Genomic DNA, 24828 nt, shown 5'->3' with positions numbered 1-24828 from the left:
AAATGCGTCAGGGCATGAGAAAGCCATCAGCACCGAGCATCTGGAGCTCCCTGGCATGGGAAAGGGAAGGGGGACACTAGGGCAGAGGCAGCCATCACAGAGGACACAGAAGGAAGGGGTGTGACCACTGAGGACACCAGTAAGGAAGATGTTTGGGTGGAGGGGGAAGGAGATGGTTTGGGGGAGGGAGGGGAGGCAGGGAAGGATACGTGTGTGGAGAGCAGTACAGGAAGGAGAGAAGAGGCTCCTTGGGAGCTAGGCAGTCTGGAACCTCAAGGGGACAATGTTGACCAACCCTCAAGGATTGAGTCCCTGTGATGCTGACTGTCCCCGGGGTCCTAAGGAAGTCCAGGAAGGCTCAGAACAAAAAGGCTTCCTTCTGGAGCCTCGGGACGGCTTCTTGCATATCTGTTCTGAGAGGGAGAACTGGAGGAAAAGAGGGGCATTAAGCTATTTTTTGTGTCCTCTACTTCCTGGCTGCAGGGGACAGCCATCTCTTGTGGCTAAGATGCCAAAAACAGAGCAGGACCCCCAGGTGGGAAGAAATTGTGGGGGGTGGGGGGGCGGGGGTGGGCTGAGGGCAGCAGGTGTATCAGCTGCCCCAGCACACTTGCCTGGGCCGCGGCACCTCACAGTTACTGTCCGTGGGGGGCAGCCCAGTGGCCTTGTTGGGGTGCACGGAGGCCGACATGGATTTCTGGTGCTGGCGGGGCCGGGCCGCAGAGACCGCGGCGGAAGCAGAAGCCGTGGAGGCCCGGGACCCTGGCATGGTTAGGCTAGGAGACAAAAGCAGTGGAGAGGCCTGGGTTAGGGGTGGGAGGGGGCAGGAGGCTCCGGTTAGGAAGCACAGGCAAGGCGGGAAGGGCCAGAGCTGGGGAGCCTCGGCGGGACGCACGTCAGGCCCAGCAGCAGCAGCGGGGCACGAGTCAGAGCCGAGGGAGGCAGGGCTGGGAAGTGCAGGGCACAGCAAGGAAGGAGAGGCAGGCCAGAGCCTAGGGGAGGAAACCCAGAGTGCAGGAAAGCCAACAGGAGGCAACTGTCTCCGGGCTGCACTGGTCTCCTAGAAATTCTAAGAACAAGGATGTGTCGTCGCCAGAAAGAGCAGCGTGTTGCTAAGGGGAGTTTTCGTTAAGCTCAGAAGACAAGGAGCCAGGAACTCAACATGACGGTCAAGGTTAGGGGGGCTCTGCTCTCATGGGCACAGCTAGAGTCACCCTCAATGTGTACACGCTTCAGGTGGGCATCTCTCGGTCCTGCCCTGAGCTGGGGCCCCTCAGGCACTGATGCCCAGAAGAGTGCAGTTGCCACGCCCTGGCTGCAGTCAAGAAGCAAGAAGGCAGCTGAGATGACCATGGAGTCATACTCGGTACACCGTAAGGAGCGGTCACAGGAGCACAGGGGAGAGGAGGAGGGGGGTGGGGAGAGAGGGAGGAGGTGCTGGCGTGTGGAAGGCTGGACTGGACAGAGCCAGGATGGGACTCCAGGGGGGCAGGACGGGAGACGGTGCTGCTGACAGACGTCACCGCTGGGAGAGGTGGCTCCCGGGAAATACGGCAGGCAGGGCCCAGGCCTGCTCACCTGTCTTTGCCGTTCTGGATGGAGGCCTGGCCAAGGCTGGCCCTCTCCAAAAGCGGGGAATTCCTGCTTCGATTTGTGCTGGTGGAGAGGACGCTGTTCTGTGGGGAATAAAGGGCAGAGTAGTATCACAGAAAACCAAAGTGTTCTACTGGCAGGTTCACAAAACCTGCTCCCCCTCCCCCTTCCACCACAAGCAGTCGGGCTGGGAAAAGAACGGAGTTCGCTTTTACCCTGTGGGGCAGGGTTTTCTACAGTAAGCTGAAGTGGCCCCGGGGCGGAAGGTCAGGTAGGCAGCCAAAGGGAGCTGGGTCTGCATTAAGGAAAGAGCTGCCTGGAGAGGGCAGGCCCCACAGCAGGAGCCGGGAGGATGGGGAGGAGAGGTGGGGCTGGCCAGGAGGAGGGAGGGGGTGGGCGTGGCTCACCGTGGAGGGGGTGGGGGTGGTCTTCTTTCTCTCCAGCCCAGGCAGGGGGCTGGCGGGCACTTTGGCTGTGCTGCTGGCCTTCCGCCCTGGCTCCCGGTCCTCCTCAGGCCGCTTGTTTTCTGCGTTGTTACTCTGAGTCTTCTTAGAGTAGGAATTAGAAGTGGGAATGGCAGGACCAGCTGCTGGGCCAGAGGACAGTGGGAATGGGTAAGGGCAAGTTGGAGGGAAGTTAAGTGACTTGCCCAAGGACATGCTACTAATAAGGGCTGAACAGGGATGGAAACTCAGCTGTGTCATCCAAAGCCCCAAGAACCCATCAGGAGAGGGGTGAGTCCCCCACCTGCAGTTCCCAGAAGTACTCACCCTGGTCGCTAAAGCGCCGCTGCTTGGGGTTGGCTGAGACGCTGCGCTGTACCTTGTGGGAGGGGGAAGGGGCACTGCTATTGGTCAGATCAGCTGAAGGCCGGGGTTTCAAGGTGATGGTGTCGCCCTCCAGCTGCAAGAACACAAAAGGGAGGGCAGAGGTCACGAAGAGTTGCCTATGGATGATCCCACTTACACATTCCTGCCTGACACAAAGCCACCCCAGGCTCCCATGAGACATACCCCCTGCAAGACCAGCGTGCATCTAAATAAACACTCACGGAGACAAGTCCCAACACAGACCCTGAAAAACACAGTCAAAGACACACCAACCTCCCCAAAAAGAACCCCGCCCTCAGAGTGGGATACACACGCCACACACGAGAGTGCACATTCAGACTCAGAGACACCCCCCAACACCTCCTGAACAGGCTAAGTCAAGAATCAAGAAAGGGCGTCCAGCACCGCCAGGCGGAGCGCAGGACGGGGAGGCCACGAGTGGATGTGGGGCCACACAGATGGCGAACAAGGCCCTACTCCCACAGAGACCCAGGCATTCAGGCGCAGACATGGGTACCCATACGAGCAGAACAATCATCACGAAGCCTCCAGGTGCACAGACGGGAGGATGGACGTACACGCACACAGATACACATACCCAGACACAAGCTCTAGGCAGAAGCAACACACAGGCTCAAGATTCCTATAAAGACAGACACAGAGCACCCAGGAACCCAGACTTCCAGATACAGAGAGACACAAACATATCGAAACAGTCAGAGACTTCTAGAGCCAACACAGAACTGACCCAGCCAGAATGACCTAGACCCAGTCTAACCAACACAGAATGAGCCAGATCTACTCACCCGTATGGAAACCCAGACCCAGGCCCAGACCCCACCAGCTTCCCTATTGAACTACTGATGGAAATTAGCGAAAGCAAAAGTCAGGGGACCTTAGCACCACCAGAGATTAGGCTTAAAATTAGTCAGTAGAGAGCACACCTACTCAGAGATGAGCTTCTGCCCTCAATAGCTGCTAGAAGCATGGGGATACTACCAACAGAGAGGCTGGCTGGACGGGGAATGGAGCAGGGGGCACACACCTCGGAGCTCTTGTAGCCCAGGAGCAGATAGGTGGCCATCACCTCGTTGTACCTCTGGCCCACCAGCGAGTCCTGGATCTCTTCCCGTGTGTAACCCATGGACACCATCAACTCTGCGTGGGGGGACATACAGTTAAGGCTGGTCCTGAGTCCTAGGCAGGCTCAACCTCACGGCCCAGCACAGCCTCACCTGTCCGCCGGGGGTCCTTGTAGTCAGGGAGTGGCTCCACATAAGGCTTTAATTCATCATCTTCGTGACCCACATTCATCCATCGATCTTTCATGATTTGCTGGGGAGTAAAGGGAAGGGGAAGGGCAGAGAGGAAGACTCAGCTTGGAGGTTTCCTTGGGAACCCAGGACCTCCTACCAGCTGGGCTCAGGCCGCTCACCTCTAAAGTGCCTCTCTTGCTGGGATTGAGAATGAGAAATTTCTTAAGCAGGTTTTCACAGTCTGTGGACATGTAGAACGGAATACGGTATTTCCCCCTCAGTACCCGCTCCCGCAGCTCCTGTAGGAGGGAAATTTAAATCACCCAAGGCCAAGGGAAGGAACCTAATATCCAGGCTCCTGACAGTTTAAGACTGGCCAGGCAGATATAAATGAAATATGGTTAAGAGGCAGAGAGCCTGGGACAAGGCACCTCACTCGAGAGGCGGCGATGTCAAATACCCCACGCCCTCTGGCCTGATCAGCCCGAGGCTTGCAATTCTGAGGACCTTGGAGGGGTGAACGGACATACAATTTATCCCAGCCCTCAAGAGAGGAACTGAGGTTATTTTGCTGGATGCAGAGGGCTTTTAATAGCTGCTACCTTTTGCAAGCCCTTCTTTGAAGCTCTGGCTCAGGAAAAATGTAGAAAAGCAGCAAAGGTGAGAGGTCGGGGATAAAACCAGAGGCCAAGAGAAGAAATGAGAGTACAAATGATCTAAGCCTGCACTTCACTCCACCTTGAGGTTCTGTCCATCAAAAGGCAGGGATCCGCTGACCAGTGTATATAGAATAACTCCCAGGCTCCACACATCCACCTCGGGTCCGTCGTATTTTTTGCCCTGGAAGAGCTCTGGGGCAGCATAAGGGGGACTGCCACAGAAGGTATCCAGCTTGTTCCCAAAGGTGAATTCGTTGCTGAAGCCAAAGTCTGCAATCTTGATGTTCATATCAGCATCCAAGAGCAGGTTTTCTGCCTGGGAGGTAAGAAGGAAAACGTCAGGGAACCAAGTGGATCACACTAAGGCACCGGACAGGAAGGAGCTGAGCGGAATGGAAGAACAAACAGGAAGTCATCTCCAATGTTAGAACTTCTCCCACCAACTCCAGGGCAGGCCTCCAGTCAGTGTGCAGAGGCTGGGCTGGGCTGGAGGAGGGCCGCGCAGGCCGGTGAGAGCTGGGATCTGAAGGCTCAGAGACGCGGTGAGCTGTGCAAAGCTTCCCTGTCAGGCCTGGGTTAATCACGGTCACATCTGCGAGGACGCAGGGGCCAGGAAGACTCCTAGGTAGTCTCACATGCTAACAGCTCAGTGAAAGACATGAGTCTGCTGCACGTCTGCAAAGCAGCTGTGACGCAGCTGTGGAACAGGCAGCACTGCTTCCTCGGTCAGCCGCCAGGCTGCCTGCAGCCCTCCTGCCATGCCTGGCTGCACCAGAAGGTGAAGGGCTGAGAGGTGAAATGGCAGAGACCCTCTCCTCGCTAGCTGGAATGGGATCCTAAGTCCAGTCATAAGGCCTATGTCAGAAGCAGCCCTAGGGGTTTCCTCATTGTCCCCCAAAAATTAAAGGCTGGTGTTTCCTTGAACACTCAGGGTGTAATGGTTATGTCACAGTTAACAGAGGGTGAATGACCCAGCCCTGACTCAAAGACACTGGAGATGAGAGCACGCCTTACCTTTAAGTCTCTATGAACAATAAACTTCTGGTGACAGTACTGCACAGCAGACACTATCTGAAAGGAAGGAAGAGCGGTCAGCTCAGGGGCACCTGAAGGTGGGCTACAGGGGCTGGTGGAGCTGTGATCCTGTGACCGAGTTCGAAGCAGCCACATAGATAAGCAAAGCCCAAAGGACCCTCCAGATGCCGCTTACAGACAGGCAGCTCCTCCCTGTATGCCAAACCCCCCAAAGCAGAGGTCGGGCCCACACTCCATGGAGGGAGTCACACCCACCTGGCGGAATTTGGCTCGAGCCTCTTTTTCTTTCATCCTGCCATGAGCCACTAGGTAATCAAACACCTCTCCTGCAAGTGACAGGGGCAGGGTCTACATCAGAGCTTGCTGGGGCTGGGGAAGGTGGGGACACAGTAGGAAGAGGCAATTCCATACCTACCTCCACTAGCGTACTCCATGACAAGGTAGAGAGTTTTCTCAGTCTCGATCACTTCAAATAACTTAACTACAAGAGAAAAGGCCAAGCTATGAGTCAGAGAAGCAGCAGGGGCCACACATCGAGCCCCAACATGTACAGGGGCATCCTAGGAATCAGAAAGTTTCCTCCTCTCCCAAAGACAGGTTCCTCTCGAGGCAGCCACACCACTAAGGACAGCCCTGTGCTCCAGAGGCAGAGCTGGATCTTGAGCTGGGCTCCCCAGAGGCATCCTTGAAGACTACGGACTCCAGAAGGCCATGTGCCTCAGGGAGAAGGGCCACATGCTGGGAAGTGGAGCCTTGCTGTGGGGGAAGAGGAAAGGAATGATGACTGGTTCTCACCTATGTTGGGATGATTCAAAACCTTCATTATTCTTACTTCACGGAACAGCTGGAAAATAAAATACCAGGGGTCATGCTTGCTCAGCTTGCTCCCCTCAGGTCCCCTCCAAACAGAGCCACTGCTAAGATTCTTTTTCCAAAAGAGAAAACAGGCAGGGAAAAGAAATAGAGTAGCTGTCCAGATCCTCCATGCCCATCCCCAGTGGCTGAGAAGGACATGGCGGGGAAGGAGAGCAAGAAGGGTCAGTGCGAGGAAAGCTGGGCTCTCATGACTTGTACCCTCAGGGGCAGCATCTGGACGAGCCAGCTGCACCCTTGGGTGTTGTCTCCCCAAATCCAGCCCCCAAACAGCAGACGGGTTTTGGCTGCATGCCTCTGAAAGAGGGAGCGTGAGCCCACGTACATGAACATTTAGAACCTGAACTGCTTCTACAGTTCACTGACAAAGCAGACTCTAGCTTGGTCTGTGTGAAGAGGTAGGGGAGCTCTGAAGGGGCCCCTCTGAAGGGGCCCACCACCTTCTGACTTACAGAAGTCAGAGGGCTCTGCACTAGTGGGTACGCCTTTCTCTCCTGGGCCTCGGGGTGGTGACAGAAGAAGCCACTCCTATATATAGCTGATGCCAATTTTAATCAAATCCACCTCCACACACTCACGCTCTCTTTGTGAAACAAAATCAGGGACTCCAAACCATACATTTCCATGAAGAAAGATGACAGAAATGAACTCCATCCCCTCTGCGGGGGCCAGAGAACTGGAGGTGGGGTTTTTTGCAACTTCTAGGCCTCACCGTTTGCACAAAGAGCAGAACTAGTTGTGTTGTGTTTTGTTTTTGTTTTTAAGGAGAGGGGAGGTATGGAGACCTAATTTAGGTTATTATTTTATGGGGAAAAGTGAACACATCTTTCTTTTTTTTCCTTTAATGAGATCCCAGAGCTTTTGTGGGCTGGAAAGGAAAAGAAGAGACAGGTTTTCCAATCTTCGAGAACCTGATTCTGACCTTGGCTCCCTTTTCTTGTTAGGGCCCAGGTTTTTCTTGCTTTCTTCCCAGGCCCAATAGCTATCTTGGATGAAGAGGCAAAAAATCCTGGACGCCACCTCAGGGGCAATAATGGGCCTGGAAAGGGCGTTCTCCTAGGAGCGCGTGGAGTTTTCTGAGCTTGTCTAGAACCCCGAAGAGGATGGCTTCTTCAGCGTTTGTCCTTTAGGGATCATTGCTGGGATCAAATTTAAACAGAGCGATCTGGCCAGAACCAGGCTGGCCTTGGCAGTGGCGTGAGTTCAAAGGCCCTAAAAATGGTTGCATTTGCCTGGTGCTGCCGCCTCCAGCCCGTCAGGAAGAGGCGGGAGAAAAAAGAGGTGGGAAATGAGACGGCCTAGCTGACTCTGGCAGGCTAAACTGCTCCAAAGACCAAACGGCCCACACCAGGCTGGCTTCTGCTCTGTGGGGTCTGAGCCAACATGTCAAGAGTAGCCCTCTTTCCCTTTCTTCCGGAAAGCTCCCAGCAGCAGGGAAGCCCTGGTGATGACAGCCATGTTTCCTTTGAGTCAAAGAACTCTGAGGGGATCCCAGGGGTAACAAAAAATAGGAAACACCTTGGTTTTGGCTGTCAGCATGTCAGGGCACCTCAACTCACACTAATTCTGTGAGTGTCTCTCTCAGCAACAGCTCCCAACCTCCAGTCCCAAGCTTCCCAATCTCACTGTAGTTGGCTGTTAGCATCAGGTTATGCCCTCTCCTAACTCAAGTAACAATGTGCTCGTGAAAAGAAAAACTCAATCTGCCACAAGATGCAAAGAACTAGGTTAATCAAGGTCAGAAAATCTGAGCCAGGGTCAGCTGGAGTATGAGGAAGTCTGACTGACCTGAATAGGGACAGCTTTTTGGGAGCCTGACGGGAGATTTCTTCCTTCCCCTAACTGACGGAGCCCAGGGTGGGGGCAGAGGGCAGACAGTTTCCAGTTCTACACCAACCAGTCACTGGTAAGCCGTCCCTCCTCTGCAAATGAAAGCCTTCTTTTCTCACTCCTACATATGTGGTCTCACCTGGAGGGTTCCCCGACCAGCTAAGTAAGACCTCAGTTTTCCACTGTAAGTCAAGAAGGGAAGGAAAGTTCAACCTCATCTAGCAAAAACTACATGCAAAGGACTCTGCAACTGTTAGTCAAAAGAAGCCTAGAAGTGAGAAGGAAAACTGGGAGGACCTGTCATTAATCTGCACGTACGGTAAGAGGCTTGAAACTGGAGTTTAGTTTCGAAAAACCCCAGCCTTCCATACCCATTCTCTGAAATGTAGCTGGCACAGAATCCAGTGGCAGGTTCTCTGCCTCCTCTTATCCCTGTACTTCTAGAGCCACTCCCCGGGATCATTCAGATCTTACAGTTAACTGCATGTGTTTCTAGTAATGGCTATATACATGTGTTTTTGCATAGGGCTGGTCACAGGCCAGAAGAAAACAAGATGCAGGAAGTAGGTCAGACAGGTAGGCCAAGGGGCAGGAAAGGGGCAGAAAGACTTCTAAAAGGGCCAGTGCCTGTGGCCAGGAAGCTCAATCAGGAGGCGCCAACACAGGTGATCCAACCCAAACCCTAAAGATAGCAGAGCCACGGAAAGGGATGGTGGGAACAGTGCAACGACCAGAGATTCTGAATTAGGGGTTCAAGAGGAGGTCCAAATGGGGTCAGCAGATCATTAACTCCTGACAGAGGTTTAGAAAGGGACAGGAGGTACTGTGTGCTTACTTTCTGGAGGCTGGAGGAGTTCAGTTGAGTCTTGTCAATGATCTTCACAGCTACCTGAACAAGAGATAAAAAGCCCAAGATTACCTCTCTGACCAGGCTAAACTCAGGACTCGAATCTACTTCCTCCTTTATATTTCTGCCTCCTTTTGGCCCTATCCCTCTCAGCACCCCTATCTGTTCAGATCTCATTTCTGCCTGATAAACAAAAGGCTGGCTGTGGTAGAAGTTCCACTACTACCTGCTGGCGTATCAACAGTTGGGAGATGCTGCCACGTCCCCAACCCCAAAGCTCACCTCTTTCCCAGTAAGGATGTGCCGAGCCAGCTTCACCTTGGCGAAGTTACCCTTGCCAATGGTCTTGAGGAGTCGATAGTTGCCAATATGGGGCTGCTCGTCAGCAGAAGTGGCTGAGTTGCGGCCCCGCAGCATGTTGGACTTACTGCTGGGCTTGGAGTCGAGGTGTCCCAAGGTGGGCTGCAGGGTAGAAACATGTACACCTTTGAGTATGCTGCCCTTCCGGTTCCCCATACTACTGCCCTTAGCTCTCTGCAAAAAGCGCAAGAGGCTGGGGTATGGGGGCAGACTCCAGGAGGCTGGTAGGCATGCAAAGAAAGAATCATAAGGCAGTGGGATAAAAGGAGATGGGAAGAGCGCCCACCTTCACGCCAAAAGAGCACAGCCTAAGGTCCAACGTCAACATCCTGTGGGCGCTGGAGCTTAGGACCTAAGCTGTCCCATCACTGGCTCCACTGCCTGGCAACACATCCGCTGTAACAACCCAAGAGTTCCTCCACCTCGTGTGGGAGAGCGCCGTCTACCGTCCTCCCACTTTGATGAGGCTACATCTCAAAGTCGCACGAGCTTGATCAGAATTACTGCAAAGCACTCACTGCCTCCCAACACTTTACATTTCTCTTTACTATGTATCACTTTACATTGATTTGTTGTCTATCCAGCAAGAATGGAAGCTCATGAAGACAGACATGTATCATTTATTCACTGATACATCCCTGCACCTAGACAGACTGGATTATGGTAGATGCTCAATTAATACTTGTGCAATGAACATGGAATGACAGGGTCTGCACAAGGCCACCCTCTGCCCTCCTTAGATATCCCATAGCTCAAATAAGGGTGTGAGGAAGCAGAAATGACAACTGGCACCAACAGGTATATAAACATAACACAAAAAAGGTATGGTCCAGATGAAAACATACATCTGTATGAAGACCTATACAGTCCTCAAAGGGCTAAATGTAGAGTTCCATGTGATCCAGCAATTCCACTCCTAGTTACATACCCAAGAGCAACTTGCACACCCATGTACATTCGTAGTATCACACATTCATAATAGCCAAGAAGTGGGAACAACACAAATGTCTGTCAATTGATAAGTGAAATATCCACATAGTGGAATATTCGTTGGCAATTAAAAAAAAAAAAGAAGGGACTTCTCTGGTGGCGCAGTGGTTAAGACTCTGCCTGCCAATGCAGGGGACATGGGTTCCACCCCTGATCCGGGAAGATCCCACATGCCACGGAGCGACTAAGCCCGTGTGCCACAACTACTGAGCCTGTGCTCTAGAGCCCGCGAGCCATAATTACTGAGCCCACATGCTGCAACTACCAAAGCCTGCGCACCTAAAGCCGGAGCTCTGCAACAAGAGAAGCCACCGCAATGAGAAGCCCATACACTGCAACAAACAGTAGCCTCTGCCTACTGCAGCTAGAGAAAGCCCGTGCGCAGCAACGGAGACCCAACGCAGCGCCCGCCCCCCACAAAAAAGAGAGAAAATAACTTAAAAACAAAAAAAAGAACTGACATATGCTACAACATGGATGGACCTTGAAAGCATTATGCTAAGTGAACAAAGCTGCTCACAAAGGACCACAGGTTATATGATTACATTTATTTGAAATGTCCAGAGTAGGTAAATCCATAGAGACAAGAAAGAGATTACTCTAGGGCTGAGGAGGGCTGAAGAGGGTGAGGGAACTTAGGGGTAACAACTAAGGGCTGTGAGGTTTCTTTCTGCAGTAACGAAAATATTCTAATGAAATGCTGACTGTGGTGATGGATACACAGCTCTGAGAATTTAGTAAAAGCCACTAAACTGTACACTCTAACGGGTGAACAGTCACACTGTGGAGCGTCTGGCCTGACTCTGGTCGAGAGCACGGATGTGCCTCTTCCAGAACACCCGACGCCATTGCTCCAGCAGGATGGGGTAAAGCGCTGCCACAGCCTCATCGCAGAGCCACCCAGAGCTGCCCTGAGACTCCAAGGAAACCGTCCGGAGGGAGCAGGGCGACCAGAGAAGTGTGACTCAAAATTCTTCCTTTCACGGTCCTTTTCTGGCTCTAAGTGAAGCCCTCAAAAACCACAGAGAAAAGAAATGACTTCTTGCTACCACCCAAGGAACTGTCCAGGGTTCCTTGGCAAGAAGCATGCTTCCCCAAGCTGTTGCTTTTCAGCCCTAAGGGGCTATGAGTAGGAAAACATTTCCCTCTGCCCCAACTTCCAAGATAGGAAGATGGGTGAAAAGTTTCCTTGGCAACCTCTAAATCACCTCCTAAATTGTCACTCTCCTGTTTTCTGAGGATATGAGCCAAAGGCAACAGGGTCTTGACAGTCCCCAAGTCCTCAAAGTTTGCAATGAGAATTTAGTGTCTACCTGAGGATTTGGGTCCTTTGCTCCCTGAAGCCAAATCTGGGAACCCTACTGCCTATCGCGAGCTCTGCTCTGCCCATCCCTCTCCACGTTTCCCGCTGTGTTGCCCAGCAGGACAGCATCCTCCCCACACCCAGAGGCTCAGCTGCACACAGAACTTCAAGGAACAGCAACAACCCTCCTCCTTACTGGGACAGAGAGGGGTGCTTAAGAGTACAGATGCAGAGACCAACTGCCAGGTTCAAGCCCCGAATCTGCCGCTCACTCAACACATGTTAACGCTATTATTATCAACAACATCCTTAAGATGGAGATGAGATTATTACAAAGCAGGAAGGAAGTCATCTAAAAGATGACCAACGTGGGATGATCCCACACGTGGGTGTCAGGAGACGGTCTAGTGGGTGCCGAGGAGCTCTGTCCAACAGAACTAGGTTCCAGTCCTGGCTCCCCCACTTACTAGCATTAGTTTCCTTATCTGTAAAGTGGTGATAAAGTAGTCCCTATTTCACATTCATTAGGTGACAGAAAATATGTAAAATGCCTTATCCAATGCTCAAAAAAGAACAACCATGAATACCACTATTTTTAGTTCCTAAATACTACAAAGCCTATTTGCAAAGCCGGAAGTCTCATTGTCAACAAGACTTCTGCATCTAAGTCAAGCCCTCCTAAGCCAGCTGCAGCCTATCTGGAGGCCAAGAGATGCTATGTATTGGCCCTCCCAGCTGGGGAGAGGTCCCGGCTGAGCATCAGCCACCTGGCCTACACCGGCACCTTTAACCTTCACAGGAGGGGACTCGACAGGGCAGCTGTGAAGGGCTGATTCCAAGCTAGGTATCCAGGACAGTCAAAGAGAAGGTTCTGCTTGTCTGGAACCCAAGGAAGCAGAGAACACTGGTGCGTGCTCTTTGATCCCCTGCTCTAAAAGTCACACACTCCCCTTTCAGGACCGAACTACCCAACTCTCAGGACTCAAAAGACACAGTCCTTCTCTTACCCCCTTCTGCCTCTTCTATGTTGTGAGATATTTCCCACAGCAGGGATGTGGGACAGGGTGAGGAAGCAGAGAAAGGAGAAAGTCTCTAGTAGGAAATGTTCCTTGGACCAAGGCCCCATGAGAGGCAGCTTCTTTGAAGGCTGAAGAGGAGGTAGGGGTGTGGGTGGCTATCATGGAGAGAGAGTCCCATCCCTGGTTCTCGACTAGGCCCATGTAACCTGGACCCAGATCTCACCAACAGGGTGGGGGGCTGAAGACTAGCTGCCCTTCTGGGCCAACTAAGCAGGATCTAGCTAGAGCCATGCTCTGCCCCCCACCTCCATCCTCCTTGCACACAGTAAGACACGGAACACCAGACATCCTCAAAGCTCTGGTTGACCTCACACCATAGGCAGGCCCCAAAGGTCTGAGGCCAGTCTGTTGAAAGCAGACACCACGGCTGTCAGGCAGCTTTCAGAAAGAACAAGGGGTCACCCTGTGAGGCAGTATTTGGAACCAAATGGCAGAACACGCAGGTTACTAAGCAGGCCTGATTCAGAATTAGGGCCTAAACAGCTTTGAGGTCCTCAGTCGAGAGGAGAGAAGGCAGGACATGAGGATGAAAAAAAAAGTCTTCTATCCAATGGGCCCTTCAACCTGGATCTCAGAACTCAGCCTAGGCATGTTGCCACGTTTGCCCGGAAGACAGCCTCCACCCCGAGAGGCCCGGCGCTGACTCAGGTAGGCAGGGCCCCTTCCCTAATGCTGGAGGCCCTGACCAACAGTTCTCCCCTAGAAAAGCTCACGCTTTGGGGCTCTGCACTCAGGTTTGGCCTTGAGTGTCCTGAGACTTCCCTGGGGCCGGGAGGGGGCCAAGCTGGGAAGGGGGATAGGCAGGTACTCCCTGGCCAGAGGCAGAGTGAGCCTGGGCACTGTGGAATGGAGGAAAAGTGTCCCTTGGGCACCGGCCCTGGGCGGCCGCCCCAGACCCATCTCCCCTCACTGTAGCACTCGTGCGCCCTCCCTGGGCCTCTGCCTGTCACTAGCCCATTCCCTTCACTCTGGCTGGGCCTGCTCATTCGACCTAAGGGGAGAGTCTTCTCTGGGCATTTGCCACCTCTTCCTTTCTCAGCCAATGCCTCTTCCCAGGAGGAGCACTTCCCTGTGCTAGTTGCTGCCTGGCTCCATTTAGCAACCCTTCAAAGATCCTGTGTTTGGGGTGAGACGGAAGAAAGAGGAGTGGGCAATTCCACAGCAAAAAAAAAAGGGGGGAAACATACCCGGCTGGAGAAAGGGACAAGGACTACCAGCGACTTCCATTCAGCAGAGCCCACAGCAGGATCTGTCAGGCAGTGAGGGCAAAGTACAGAGGCCGGGAAGAGCCAGGCCCAGGGCGGGGGCTCCTGGCTCCGTCAGCCACCCTTACTCAGCTGAAGCAGGCGACTCCTTCCACCACCTCGTCAGTGAAAAGCAGCGAAGCAGCCAGGCCAAGCGGCTCCTGCCTGGGAACCTGGACTGTGTCGCAACCGAAACCACCACTAGCAGAGAGAGCCCAGGCTTGGCAAGGAGAGCAACGGGGACAAAGCCCTGCGACTTCTTGTGGGCCAGGGTCTGGTAGCCAGAAGATGCATGCAGTCCTCGGACACTACCCAGGAGCAAGGTGGGAGGAAAGGGGCAGAAGGCTAACGGGAAGGAAGGGAGACAGAGAGAGTAAGAGGCGGGTTTAGATCAACTTCCTTCTCCCTTCCCCTCCCCCTCTCCGGAAGTGGGCTGCCCCACCCTCCCCAAGGTGCTTTGCTGGGTAACAGCTGGGAGAGGGTGAGGAGGAGACTTACGCCAGCCCAGGTTGTCATAAAGCCATTATCTCACCTGCAGCAGGTGGGACCTGGGTACGGGCTCAAATCTGCAGGAGGAGTATGTGTGAATCAGACATGCTGACCCAGAGAGCGCCAGCAAACCACCCACGGGGCGGGGTGGGAGCAGAAACTAGCCATCCAACAGTGGCACGTGGATCTCCTACTTCACAAAAAGCAGTGTTTAACCTTAGAAAAATGCACATTCCACTTATACAGATAGTATTCTGGACATAATATCAGGAGATTCAGGAACCCTGTGAAGCCCCTTAGGTCCATGGGTTCTAGACTAAGAACCTTTGTCACTGATAGAGAGTGAGAAGCTAAATCCTGAATTCTGCCCAAAGGCTGGGAACAAACCAAATGCTTCTCTAAACCCCTTCCAGCCCTGATTCTGGGAGTCTATCTCCAGGTTCCCACCCACCTCCAGGTCTCCATCACCCCCCCACCCCACCCCAATACTGCTTTCTTTGAGAACTCTTGAGGGCCTGGGGGCAGCAGGGGAAGCCATTCCTCACACCTGCCTCCAGCCAAGCCCCTGCTGTCCAGGCATCTGCTGTCCTTGTGGCAAACTGGAGCCCTCCCCGTTTGTGTTCTGGTCTCGGCCTTTCTTCTGGCCGCCAGATCAACTTCACATTCGTTCCACTACTCGAGGCTAGGGTCTTTCCCACTAGGCAACTCTTTAAAGATCTCATGCTGGGAAGCCATAAACCCCTCTAGGGAAGGGCAAAGCCTCCCACTGACCTCACGGCACCTGAGCACAGACACCTGGGAGACCGTGCTGCTCAGTGTTCACCTTATGTATGAACCCTGGTCAACAGATTCGGCATTTCTGGTACTACCATCTGCTGGCACGTACTTCCCATGTTCTCCACACCGTAAACCTACAGGGTAGGGAGCATCTTCACTTTACAGATGAGAAATTTAAGCACAGAAGTTAAGAGACTTGCCCCAGGTCAGCCTCCCAGTGCAGAGCTGGGACTGGAGCCCAGGGCTTTCGCGCCCACTCCAGCACTCTGCTGTTCCTCACGGTCCCCTTCACCAGCTCCTCTTCAATGCTTCTGAAGCCTAATCTGCTCTTATTTCTCCCAGAAGAATGAGTCCCTCGCTCTTCCTCCAAAGATTAGGAAGAGGGGAAAGATGTGAAGATTCCGGAAAGGTGCCTGGGACAGCAGGAAGGCCAACATCCGGGTTAAGGCCAGTGGGGGGCAGGGGCTGTTTTAAAGGCCTACCCAGGTGGTCCCACAGCACCCCCTGCTCTCACTCCTTCCCAAAGTGGGCCCTCATCTCAGTGGAAGAGGTCAGGTTTTATTCTGGACCCTGGGCTCAGGCTTGCCCCTCCACTCAGATGCCAGAGCGGGATCAAATGGCTTCATTTTCCAGTCTCCAGGATTTTGCAATGTGACAGAAGGATTGTTTCCTCAATCTTATTTGTTGGGGGGCAGTAAGGGGCTTTGTAAACTGAGGAAGTACCAAGCAGTGACCTCAGAGAGGCTGGGGAGAGACAGGATGGGACTGAGCTGAAACGTCACATGGCAAATCACTAGTTCTTTAACCCTTCCTCCTTCATTGCATCCAGGAGTCTTCTTTGCATCCTTTGATCCTGAGCAACCGTCACTCTCAACTGCCAAGAGTCAATACACCAGCGGAGCATTCTGGGTAGGAGAGCTCTGGTAAAGCTTGGTGACCAGTGGAGAGTCTGGATGTACACCCCCAGCCCCAGAATGAACTGTGATGTCTCCACCTGGGGAACCCCCACCATCCCTTAATACTCCGTCGCAGAGCGGAGGTGGGCTTGTGTAAAACTGCCAAAGGGCTGCTCCCTTTTTCCAACCAGGGTAGGTGCCTCCCTGACAAAGGAGGCCAGCACAGCCTGTGACTGAAGCAAAGCCAAAAGCAAGGTGGTTCGCTGCCCTCCAGCTCTCTAAGCTGCAAGTCTCACCCCAAGGCTGGGAGACCAGCACTGCAGCCTGGGCCACGCAGGGAGCCCACGCGCCTCAAAGCTGCCACAGCAGAGCCAGTGCCTGCCTGGGAAGTCCGGCAGGCGAGAACTGACCTGGAGTGAGATCCGAGCTGAGCCACCTACAGCCCCTTCATGCATGGAAGCTGCGGTGCAAGGAGCACCCCTCAAATCTCCTGTCTTCTGAGCCACTTGAAATGCTGGGCTCCTCTTCAAAAACGGTGGATTCTACTGAGCAACCACGGCTTCAGAAGCTTCCACACTTTATCCCTGAGAATCTGCTCACTGGGGCCTGGTCTCTATCTCAGTCCCCAATTACTGTTGCCCTGTTCAGCAAACCTTCATTGAGCGCCCACCTCTGGAGCCTGTTGCAAAGTACAGAGAGATCTGGTTCCTGCCTTCTAGAGACTGAGAGGAGGGGAACCATACACGTCTCGACTCACGACGGTATCTCTGCTTACTTGTTAGGCAGGCAGGATAGCACAGCAGAGCTCTGGAGGCAGCCGGAGGCAGTGGGGGCCCTGCCTTCGCTCCTTACCAGCTCACCGAACACCACCGGCAAGATCACTTGGCACCTCTGGGTCTCAGTTTCCTCACCTGGGACACGAGGACACGAGCTGTTCCCACTTAACAGGATTAGTGTGAAGATGAAATGAGCAAATCCACGCCAGCGTTGACCACGGTCACTGGTGCGCAGTAAGGTCTCGACCATGTTTTCTAAGATCTCTCTTCACTTTCAGGCAGGGACCTTTGTTTCCCATCTACAGGGGTTCTCTGAGCCCTGAGAAGAGCTATAATCTCTAAGAACTTGACTACAAGTACCAGTGTAGCAAAGGTGGTATTCCTTCTAGAATGAGGAGAGTCAAATTTCTACCATGGCTGGGCTGTCAGACAAAAAGGACCCTCCTTCCTAACACCACTCCTGCCAAGAGAAGTGGGTGACTGAGAAGGCAGCCACGCCTCTGCCCTCTGAGCAGCCCAGGGCGGGAGGAAGGTGTGCCCAACTCTTCCCTTCCTCATCATTTCCTTAACTCCTTCCTCTCAGAAAAGGTCCAAGAAACGGCCAACATACCAGTACCACATGGTGCCAAGGGCTGGGGGAAGCTCACACTGCCAGCCTCGCACTCCATTCGGCTCCTCCCTACCAGTGGGTTACCGTAACCATGGAGACCAACAAGTTCCTCCATATCACAGGAGAGCCTGCCTGCCAGCAGCCCAGGGCTCTGGGGGAGGCAGAAGGCAGCCTGCAGCAGGAAGGTCTGGCTCGCTTAACAGAGGACTGTGGGGAGCTGATGGGAGACTAACCAGTGAAGCTGAGGTGCCTGGGCCTGCCTCCAACTTCCTTTTCTTTGCCCAGTAGTTTGTTTTTAGCACATTCATTGTCTGGCTGTATGTGGTGTGGTAGTGAAGGGTGTCACTCTGGAGTCAGACAGACCCGCGGTGGGACCCCAGCTCCACCACTCTGGCTGCTGCGTAGGGAATGGACTGGAACTGTGGTATGAAGAGCTACACAGATCCACACACACTAAAAGGCTCCAGATCTCATATAATACCTTCTTTTAAGTGATCCAGGTAAGTAAACCCTCTTATCCCTTGTTTATCCCAAATCCCTTTGTTCAAATAGTTATCCAGACACCTTCTTAGCTGAGAGTGATCTCTCCCTTCTCTGACTCTCACAGCACCCTATCTGTATCCATTCAGGTCTTCTGCCTTTGTGCCTCTATGCCTTCACCCCCTCTTTGAGCTCTGAGAAGTCAGAGGTCACCGTTGTATGCCCTTAGTGCCTAACAGTGCCCCACGTTATAATACTTATGGAATATATACAGAATAAAAGTGGTACAACTTTTTGATCCCTAAAGTTGCTCCCCTCGTCCCCCAAGGAGATAAGCAAGGGCAGAGGAAGGAAGATCAAAACCTCTGGCCAGGGGCTTCCCTGGTGGCGCAGTGGTTGAGAGTCCGCCTGCTGATGCAGGGGACACGGGTTCGTGCCCTGGTCGGGGAAGATCCCACATACCGCGGAGCGGCTGGGCCCGTGAGCCATGGCCGCTGAGCCTGCGCGTCCGGAGCCTGTGCTCCGCGGCGGGAGAGGCCACGGCGGCGAGAGGCCCGCGTACCGGAAAAACAAACAAACAAACAAAAAAAAAAACAAAAAAAAACCTCTGGCCAGAAGATCCCTTTCCCCTCTTTCAGGGCATTTACTGCCCTTTGAAGTTGGTTGGTTACTGTCTGTCCTTCCCACTAGACTACACCATAAAGGGAAGGCCCCCGGTCCGTCTGATTCATGGCTCACAACAATGTCTATAACACAGAGCGGAAGTATTCAGTAAGGTAATGAATGAATAAACGTGAACGAATGAATAAATAAGAAAACATGTTGGGGCATCTTCGTGACAGTCTCTGGGATACACGCCAATAACCCGTATCAGTATACTCTGCACACAACATCCAAGTGGGCAGTGGGTCATGAGATCCTCTCTCCCCAAAATGGATGACATCCATGGAGCGTCAGTTCTACTAACAAGCTTTCTCTCAGCTGGGACAAGCCCCTTGGAACTCTCATCTGTCACAAAGCTTGAGGCAAAGGTGGTCACCGAGGAGAACTGGAGGCAGGCTCAGAATACAGGCACAGCTGAGGACCAGCAGCCCCCACCCCCATCCCTGGCTCCCCTCAATCAAGCTTAAGCCCTCCTTTCATCACAGAGGGGGATCCCTCTCCTCGAACTTCCTGCTGCCCAACAACCACCAGGCCTTCCCACTTCAGACAGTTCTCTCTGCCTCTCCACATTCAATCCCTCCACTGCTTTGCTACCAAAACCACTGTGTCTTGCTGTGACAATGCAATGCAGCTTGAGCCATTCTAAGAGCTACTGATTTGGGGAAGTGACAGTGACTTTAGGAGACATTTACTTACTGTTTGCCACACCGAGAGCTGCTTTAATATTTCCTCTTTGAACCAATGTACTGATTGCAAGGCCCTGTCAACCCTAGAGAGCCAAAAAATTCACCCATATACACCTGCCTTCTGTCCAATGCACAAACAGCGTTCCCACCCAGCCGCCACCCTCCCCAAACTGCCTCCTGTTACAGAAAAGCAGAGGGACGACTAAAAACGGCAGCTGGGGAGCTCAGGTGACTCACCCAGCATAATCACCACCTCCCAGAATCTCCAATCTTCTCCTGGGGTTTTTGCCAACACAAAATAAAAAAGAAGCACGAGATCTAAAACAACAACAACAACAAATAACCCCTCTCTCAGCGTTTATGCAACAGCCTTTCTACCTGGGTGCAGATTTAACCCTTTGTCTCTGCCCCTTCCAATGCGGTTTCCTTAAAATGTTTTTATGCTGAGGCCGGGAAACAGGCCTTCCGGGTCTTATCTGGTTCCAGCTCTACACTGGAAGGTGCTGAATAAGACATGTGCCTCTTTCCACTGCGTCTTCCTCTGGAAGTGGAAAAACTACTACCTTCCTACTCCTCCAGTTTCAAAGAGGGAGTTGAAGAAGGAGGAGGAAATATCAGAAAAAAGATTGGGACAAGTTTGCTGCCCCAGAAGTCACCATGGTCAGAGATCAGAGCTCCAGCAGGACAATAAGTAATAGAAACCACCTAAGGCTGGCACCACCACTCTCAGAACCTGTCTCCACCTGGCCGGGCTGCAATGTGGCTCTTCCACTTACGTGACCACTAAAACTCCAACTGGCTGCTCTTTCCATGAGCAAACCCCCATTGAGCTGTTCCTGCTCACAGGGAGAGTTGCTATCTTCCTCCTACAACAGATCATTGAAAACCCAAGCAGGTGAGGACACGTGAGCTGTGGAATGAGGGAACGCCCCTGTTTCCGGTGCTACCTGACAATGGGTCAAATCAGTCAAAATTGAGAATTCAGTCTCAATTCCCAGAACAATCACAGGAGCTGCACACAGCTCTCTAGCAAACTTTCTGGGTAGGAAGTGGTGTGTGCGTGTTTATCTTTGGCATTTGGCATCTAGAAAGACAACTTCTGTGATAGCTGGTGCTACGACTACAAAGTGATGAGAATGCTCCCACAAGGCACATGCAAACCTGCCGCAGCATGTGCTGCAAGAAAGTCAAGAAACCCCCAGCGTGGGACTCCCTGGTGGTCCAGTGGTAAAGAATCTACCTTACACTGCGGGGGACACAGGTTCGATCCCTGGTCAGGGAACTAAGATCCCACATGCCATGGGGCAACTAAGCCCGCACGCACCGCAACTACTGAGGTCGCACACTTCAACTAGACAGCCTGCGTGCTGCAAACTACAGAGCCCACGCGCTCTGGAACCCGTGCACCACAACTAGAGAGCCCAGGTGCCCTGGAGCCCATCCACCACAACTAGAGAGAAGCCCGTGCACCGCAAGGAAGAGCCCGCAGTCTGCAACAGAAGATCCAGCACACGCCTCAACAAAGATCCCATGAGCCGCAACTAAGACCTGATGCAGCCAAAAATAAATAAATAAATACATTAAAAATCTTAAAAAAAACAGGCAAAAGAAATCCCCAACTTACCAAAAGTTCTGTTCCATTTTTCCATAGAAGCATGTTACAAATGATGGCTGCATTCTCAGGCCAGCCCACCCCATCAGGGCCCACCACGGTATCTGAAGTAGTGTATTAACCATACCTAACACCTAAACCAGAGTTCAGAATAGGAAAATGCATTCAGTGTTCCAACATGGGACCTAGGAACGTATCTTTGCTTTCCAAGGAGCGTGGCCCGTAGAAACTGGGGTTTCTTAACCTTCAAACTCTGGGTGAGGGCTTGACATAAAAGGACTTGAGCACCGGGGGGTGGCTGGGTGGGAGGGAGGGTCTAAGGAGATATGAACCTAGGTGGAGATGAAGAATAAGGCTGGAGGAAAGGAATTCTGAATGGACACTGCCTTACAGGAGAGAAGGGCTAATTAAAGGAAGGCCAAGTAGAACTTCCAGAGAGAGAGAAGGCAGCCTGGGACAGTCCCCTGACATATCAGGGGAAACACTCTTTAGAACTGTCTTCCCTGCTGGGTACCTCCTTTCTACCTCACTGGGCCCGCCGCTACCACTGCAGTCTCAACCTTGGGCCAAGGGCAGAGACTGCTGAATCCTGTTACTAAGTGGCCATGACCTGGGCAGGTGCCTTGGCTAGCTCGTCGGATAAACGGAGGAGGGCTCATTTGTCAGAAGCTGGGTGGAGAAGATTGGAAAGAACAAGTTTCTGACTGGGACTGAGAACATGGCAGCTTGACTTTAGGCCTAGGTTGCCTCTGAAGCCAAACACTGTTCGTTTTCTGGTAGCAACGACACTTCCCCTCCCTAGCTGTTTGTGTGCATGACCTAGGAGCAGAGAATATGGTAAATGAGACTGCAGCTATTTTCCATTGTAAGCGCCTTCTTAAAAACACTTTTATAGTTAATCCATCTTCTCAGAGACAGAGCCCGAGGAAGAGAGTCTGACTGTACTGGCGTCTAAGAGAAAGGAGTGGTCCAGAAAAGGCCAGTTTAGCCCTGGCTAAGGCAGCGGGGAGATGGGGGTTCAGACTTCACTGCTGGAGGTTCTGAGCTTTCTAACGTCTGTGATTTGAACACGGGAACAGGGCCCTTTGGTACAGATTAACTCATGTGCTGGTGGAAGCCCTCAGGAACTAGATCCACCAACTGACCGGTGGTGCTGGGGAGGAAGGGGGCCACTTTGGGGCATCGTTAGATGCACTATTTATTACACAGACTGCAGACAAGAGAATGCTGGTTGTTTTGAAGGAGGCAAGCAGCCAAGTTTCTAGCTCTCCACCTCCTAATTCACTCAGAGAGAGCAGGGAAGAAAGGATGCCTGCAAAAGGAATACAGATCCTCCCCAACAAATCCTGAAGGGCAGCTCTAATTGCCAACAGGCATGGTGGCTTAAATAAAGACCGGAAGATTGAGAGAAAAAAACCCACCCAGGATACCTCCGGTCAGAAGAGTCTGGCTGCATAGCAGGAGGCCACTGCTACCCATCCTGTTGTTCTATCTAGTCAGTCCATGCAAACACCGAGTACAAGGACAAAGACCCCATAGTCATAACGGGGTTTCTATCAAGAGAAAACAAAGGGGTAAAGTCAGAAATTATCCAACACCATCCAAAACACTTAGAACAATGCCTGGCATATATTAAATGCTCATGACATGCTAGCTATTATTACTATAATTCCACATGCTTTCCCAACTTATTCTGTAGGTTGCTAGAAAAACATAAGTTTTTATATGTTTTAAATATGATTTTTTAAAAATTAATTATTATTTATTTTGGGTTGCATTGGGTCTGTTGCTGCGTGTGGGCTTTCTCTAGTTGCGGTGAGTGGGGGCTATTCTTCCTTGCGGTGCACGGGCTTCTCATTGCGGTGGCTTCTCTTGTTGTGGGGCACGGGCTCTAGGTGTGCGGGCTTCAGTAGTTGTGGCTCAGGGACTCTAGAGCACAGGCTCAGTAGTTGTGGCGCGTTGGCTTACCTGCTCTGAGGCATGTGGGATATTCCCGGACCAGGGCTCAAACCCGTGTCCCCTGCATTGGCAGGCAGGTTCTTAATCACTGTGCCACCAGGGAAGCCCAGATACGGCTTTTGGCTTTACCTTCTTTACCCACTGCTTACCACAAATTCTCTATTCTCCAAAAAGAGATGGATCTTTCAAACCAGCCTAGGAGAGTGCTAGAGTTGGAAGACCAAGTTCTGGTCACCTATTTGCACAGCTCAGACTTGGACATGGGTTTCTGGCAGAGCCAGAAAAGGCTCCAGCAGCTCAACTGTTTTATCCCTTCCATAAAAGGCCACTCTACTTGTCCCTGATAAAAAGCACTTTAAACACACACATCCAACCCCAGGAAAATCCAGAGTACACACCACAGCTCCTGAGACACACAATGTCAATAATCTTGCCAAGATTTTCTAGGGAAAAAAAAAAAAAAAGATTTTCTAGGTATATGGAACTGGAAACTTTGCAAATTAATAGTCACAATGGGAAATGTGACCGGTATTTAAGAAACACACACACACTCACACAGTGTGGCTAGAGTCCCTGATTGTTATGTACTGAAGAGCACTGCCTCTTCCGTAGTGAGAGGAGGGAGACTCAGAGCCAGGGTAGTGGGGGTGAGTGTGGTGGTGAAAACTTAGCTGCACCCCCAGCTCCTGAGCGTGTCTGGCTTGGAGACTCAGCAGCCTTCGTGGCAGCCAGGCTCCCACCACCAGCTGTCCTTCACACAACATAACAAGATCACTGTTTGGGAAGATGGGATTTTCGGTGTTGGGTTTTGTATCCCATAAGCTGGCATGCATCTGTCTCAGGGGCAGTTTCCTGAAACAGCTGCATGTCATGGGCCCCAGCAGACAGGATTTGAGATACAGGAGAAAGATAAATGAGATACCAGAAGTAGCAATTCAGGGATGATAAAGGTAAGAAGGAATGAAACTGTCTAGCTGTCCTTTTCTCACTCCTGTCCCACAAGAGCTGACTTTTCCTACCTGGTCCTCACTAAGGAATCATAAATACTCCTGTTTCCCTTTCTAGACAGACCCAGGCTTCCTCCTGGCATCTCCACATTTTTGTGGAGCTCTAACACATCAAGTGACTGTCTTCCCTACTGGGTACCTCCTTTCTACCTCACTGGGCCCGCCGCTACCACTGCAGTCTCAACCTTGGGCCAAGGGCAGAGACTGCTGAATCCTGTTACTAAGTGGCCATGACCTGGGCAGGTGCCTTGGCTAGCTCGTCGGATAAATGGAGGAGGGCTCATTTGTCAGAAGCTGGGTGGAGAAGATTGGAAAGAACAGGTTTCTCACTGGGACTGAGTACATGGCAGCTTGACTTTAGGCCTAGGTTGCCCCTGAAGCCAAACAGATACTGTGGTATCTAAAACTGATGCTGGGGCTTGCCTGGTGGCGCAGTGGTTAAGAATCCGCCTGCCAATGCAGGAGACACGAGTTTGAGCCCTGGTCCGGGAAGATCCCACATGCCGTGGAGCAACTCAGCCTGTGCGTCACAACTACTAAGCCTGCGCTCTAGAGCCCGCGAGCCACTACTGAAGCCCGCGTGCCCAGAGCCTGTGCTCCGCAACAAGAGAAGCCACCACAATAAGAAGCCCGCGCACTGCAATAAAGAGCAGCCCCCACTCGCCACAACTAGAGAAAGCCTGTGAGCAGCAACGAAGCCCCAGCACAGCCAAAAATAAATAAATAAGTAAATTTTTAAAAATAATTAAAAAAATAAAGCTGATGCTGGCTACCCCATTAAGAGATAACCAAGGTCACGTGAGCTGGCCCGACATGTTCTGCTGCACTTGTTTATGGGCAAGAGGATTCAAACAACCTGTCAGGGGAGGGAAGGGGGCAAACCCTGTACACAGGGCAAGCACTGGGAACACCACACAGAGGCCTCCTGCCAAGAGATCTTTTGCTCAAATATAAAGCAGAAATCTCTCACCAAA

General features: G+C 52.3%; 1 protein-coding gene across 11 annotated transcripts in view; it reads right to left on the bottom strand.

Moving 5' to 3' along the window:
* MARK2 (microtubule affinity regulating kinase 2) overlaps positions 1–24828 on the bottom strand; it is a 59297-nt gene that overhangs the window by 6189 nt on the left and 28280 nt on the right. For 3 of the 11 annotated variants that reach the window (XM_032639590.1, XM_032639597.1, XM_032639593.1), the window contains 14 exons: positions 9206–9385; positions 8912–8965; positions 6169–6217; positions 5789–5854; positions 5629–5699; positions 5353–5409; positions 4418–4654; positions 3859–3978; positions 3659–3758; positions 3469–3581; positions 2364–2496; positions 2001–2182; positions 1579–1676; positions 615–776 (listed from right to left, as the gene is read on the bottom strand). In XM_032639590.1, coding sequence (XP_032495481.1) covers positions 615–776; positions 1579–1676; positions 2001–2182; positions 2364–2496; positions 3469–3581; positions 3659–3758; positions 3859–3978; positions 4418–4654; positions 5353–5409; positions 5629–5699; positions 5789–5854; positions 6169–6217; positions 8912–8965; positions 9206–9385 — 1622 coding nt within the window. Of the gene's footprint in view, positions 1–614; positions 777–1578; positions 1677–2000; positions 2183–2363; positions 2497–3468; positions 3582–3658; positions 3759–3858; positions 3979–4417; positions 4655–5352; positions 5410–5628; positions 5700–5788; positions 5855–6168; positions 6218–8911; positions 8966–9205; positions 9386–13842; positions 14270–22318; positions 22458–24828 lie in introns of those variants that run through there. The other 8 variants (XM_032639592.1, XM_032639594.1, XM_032639601.1 and 5 more) reach the window with 6 other exon arrangements.

This window comes from Phocoena sinus, chromosome 8 (assembly GCF_008692025.1).
Source record: "Phocoena sinus isolate mPhoSin1 chromosome 8, mPhoSin1.pri, whole genome shotgun sequence".
In the NCBI taxonomy this organism is placed as follows: domain Eukaryota; kingdom Metazoa; phylum Chordata; class Mammalia; order Artiodactyla; family Phocoenidae; genus Phocoena; species Phocoena sinus.
Note: the sequence above shows the minus strand (reverse complement) of the source record. Positions and strands in the feature narration are given on the sequence as shown.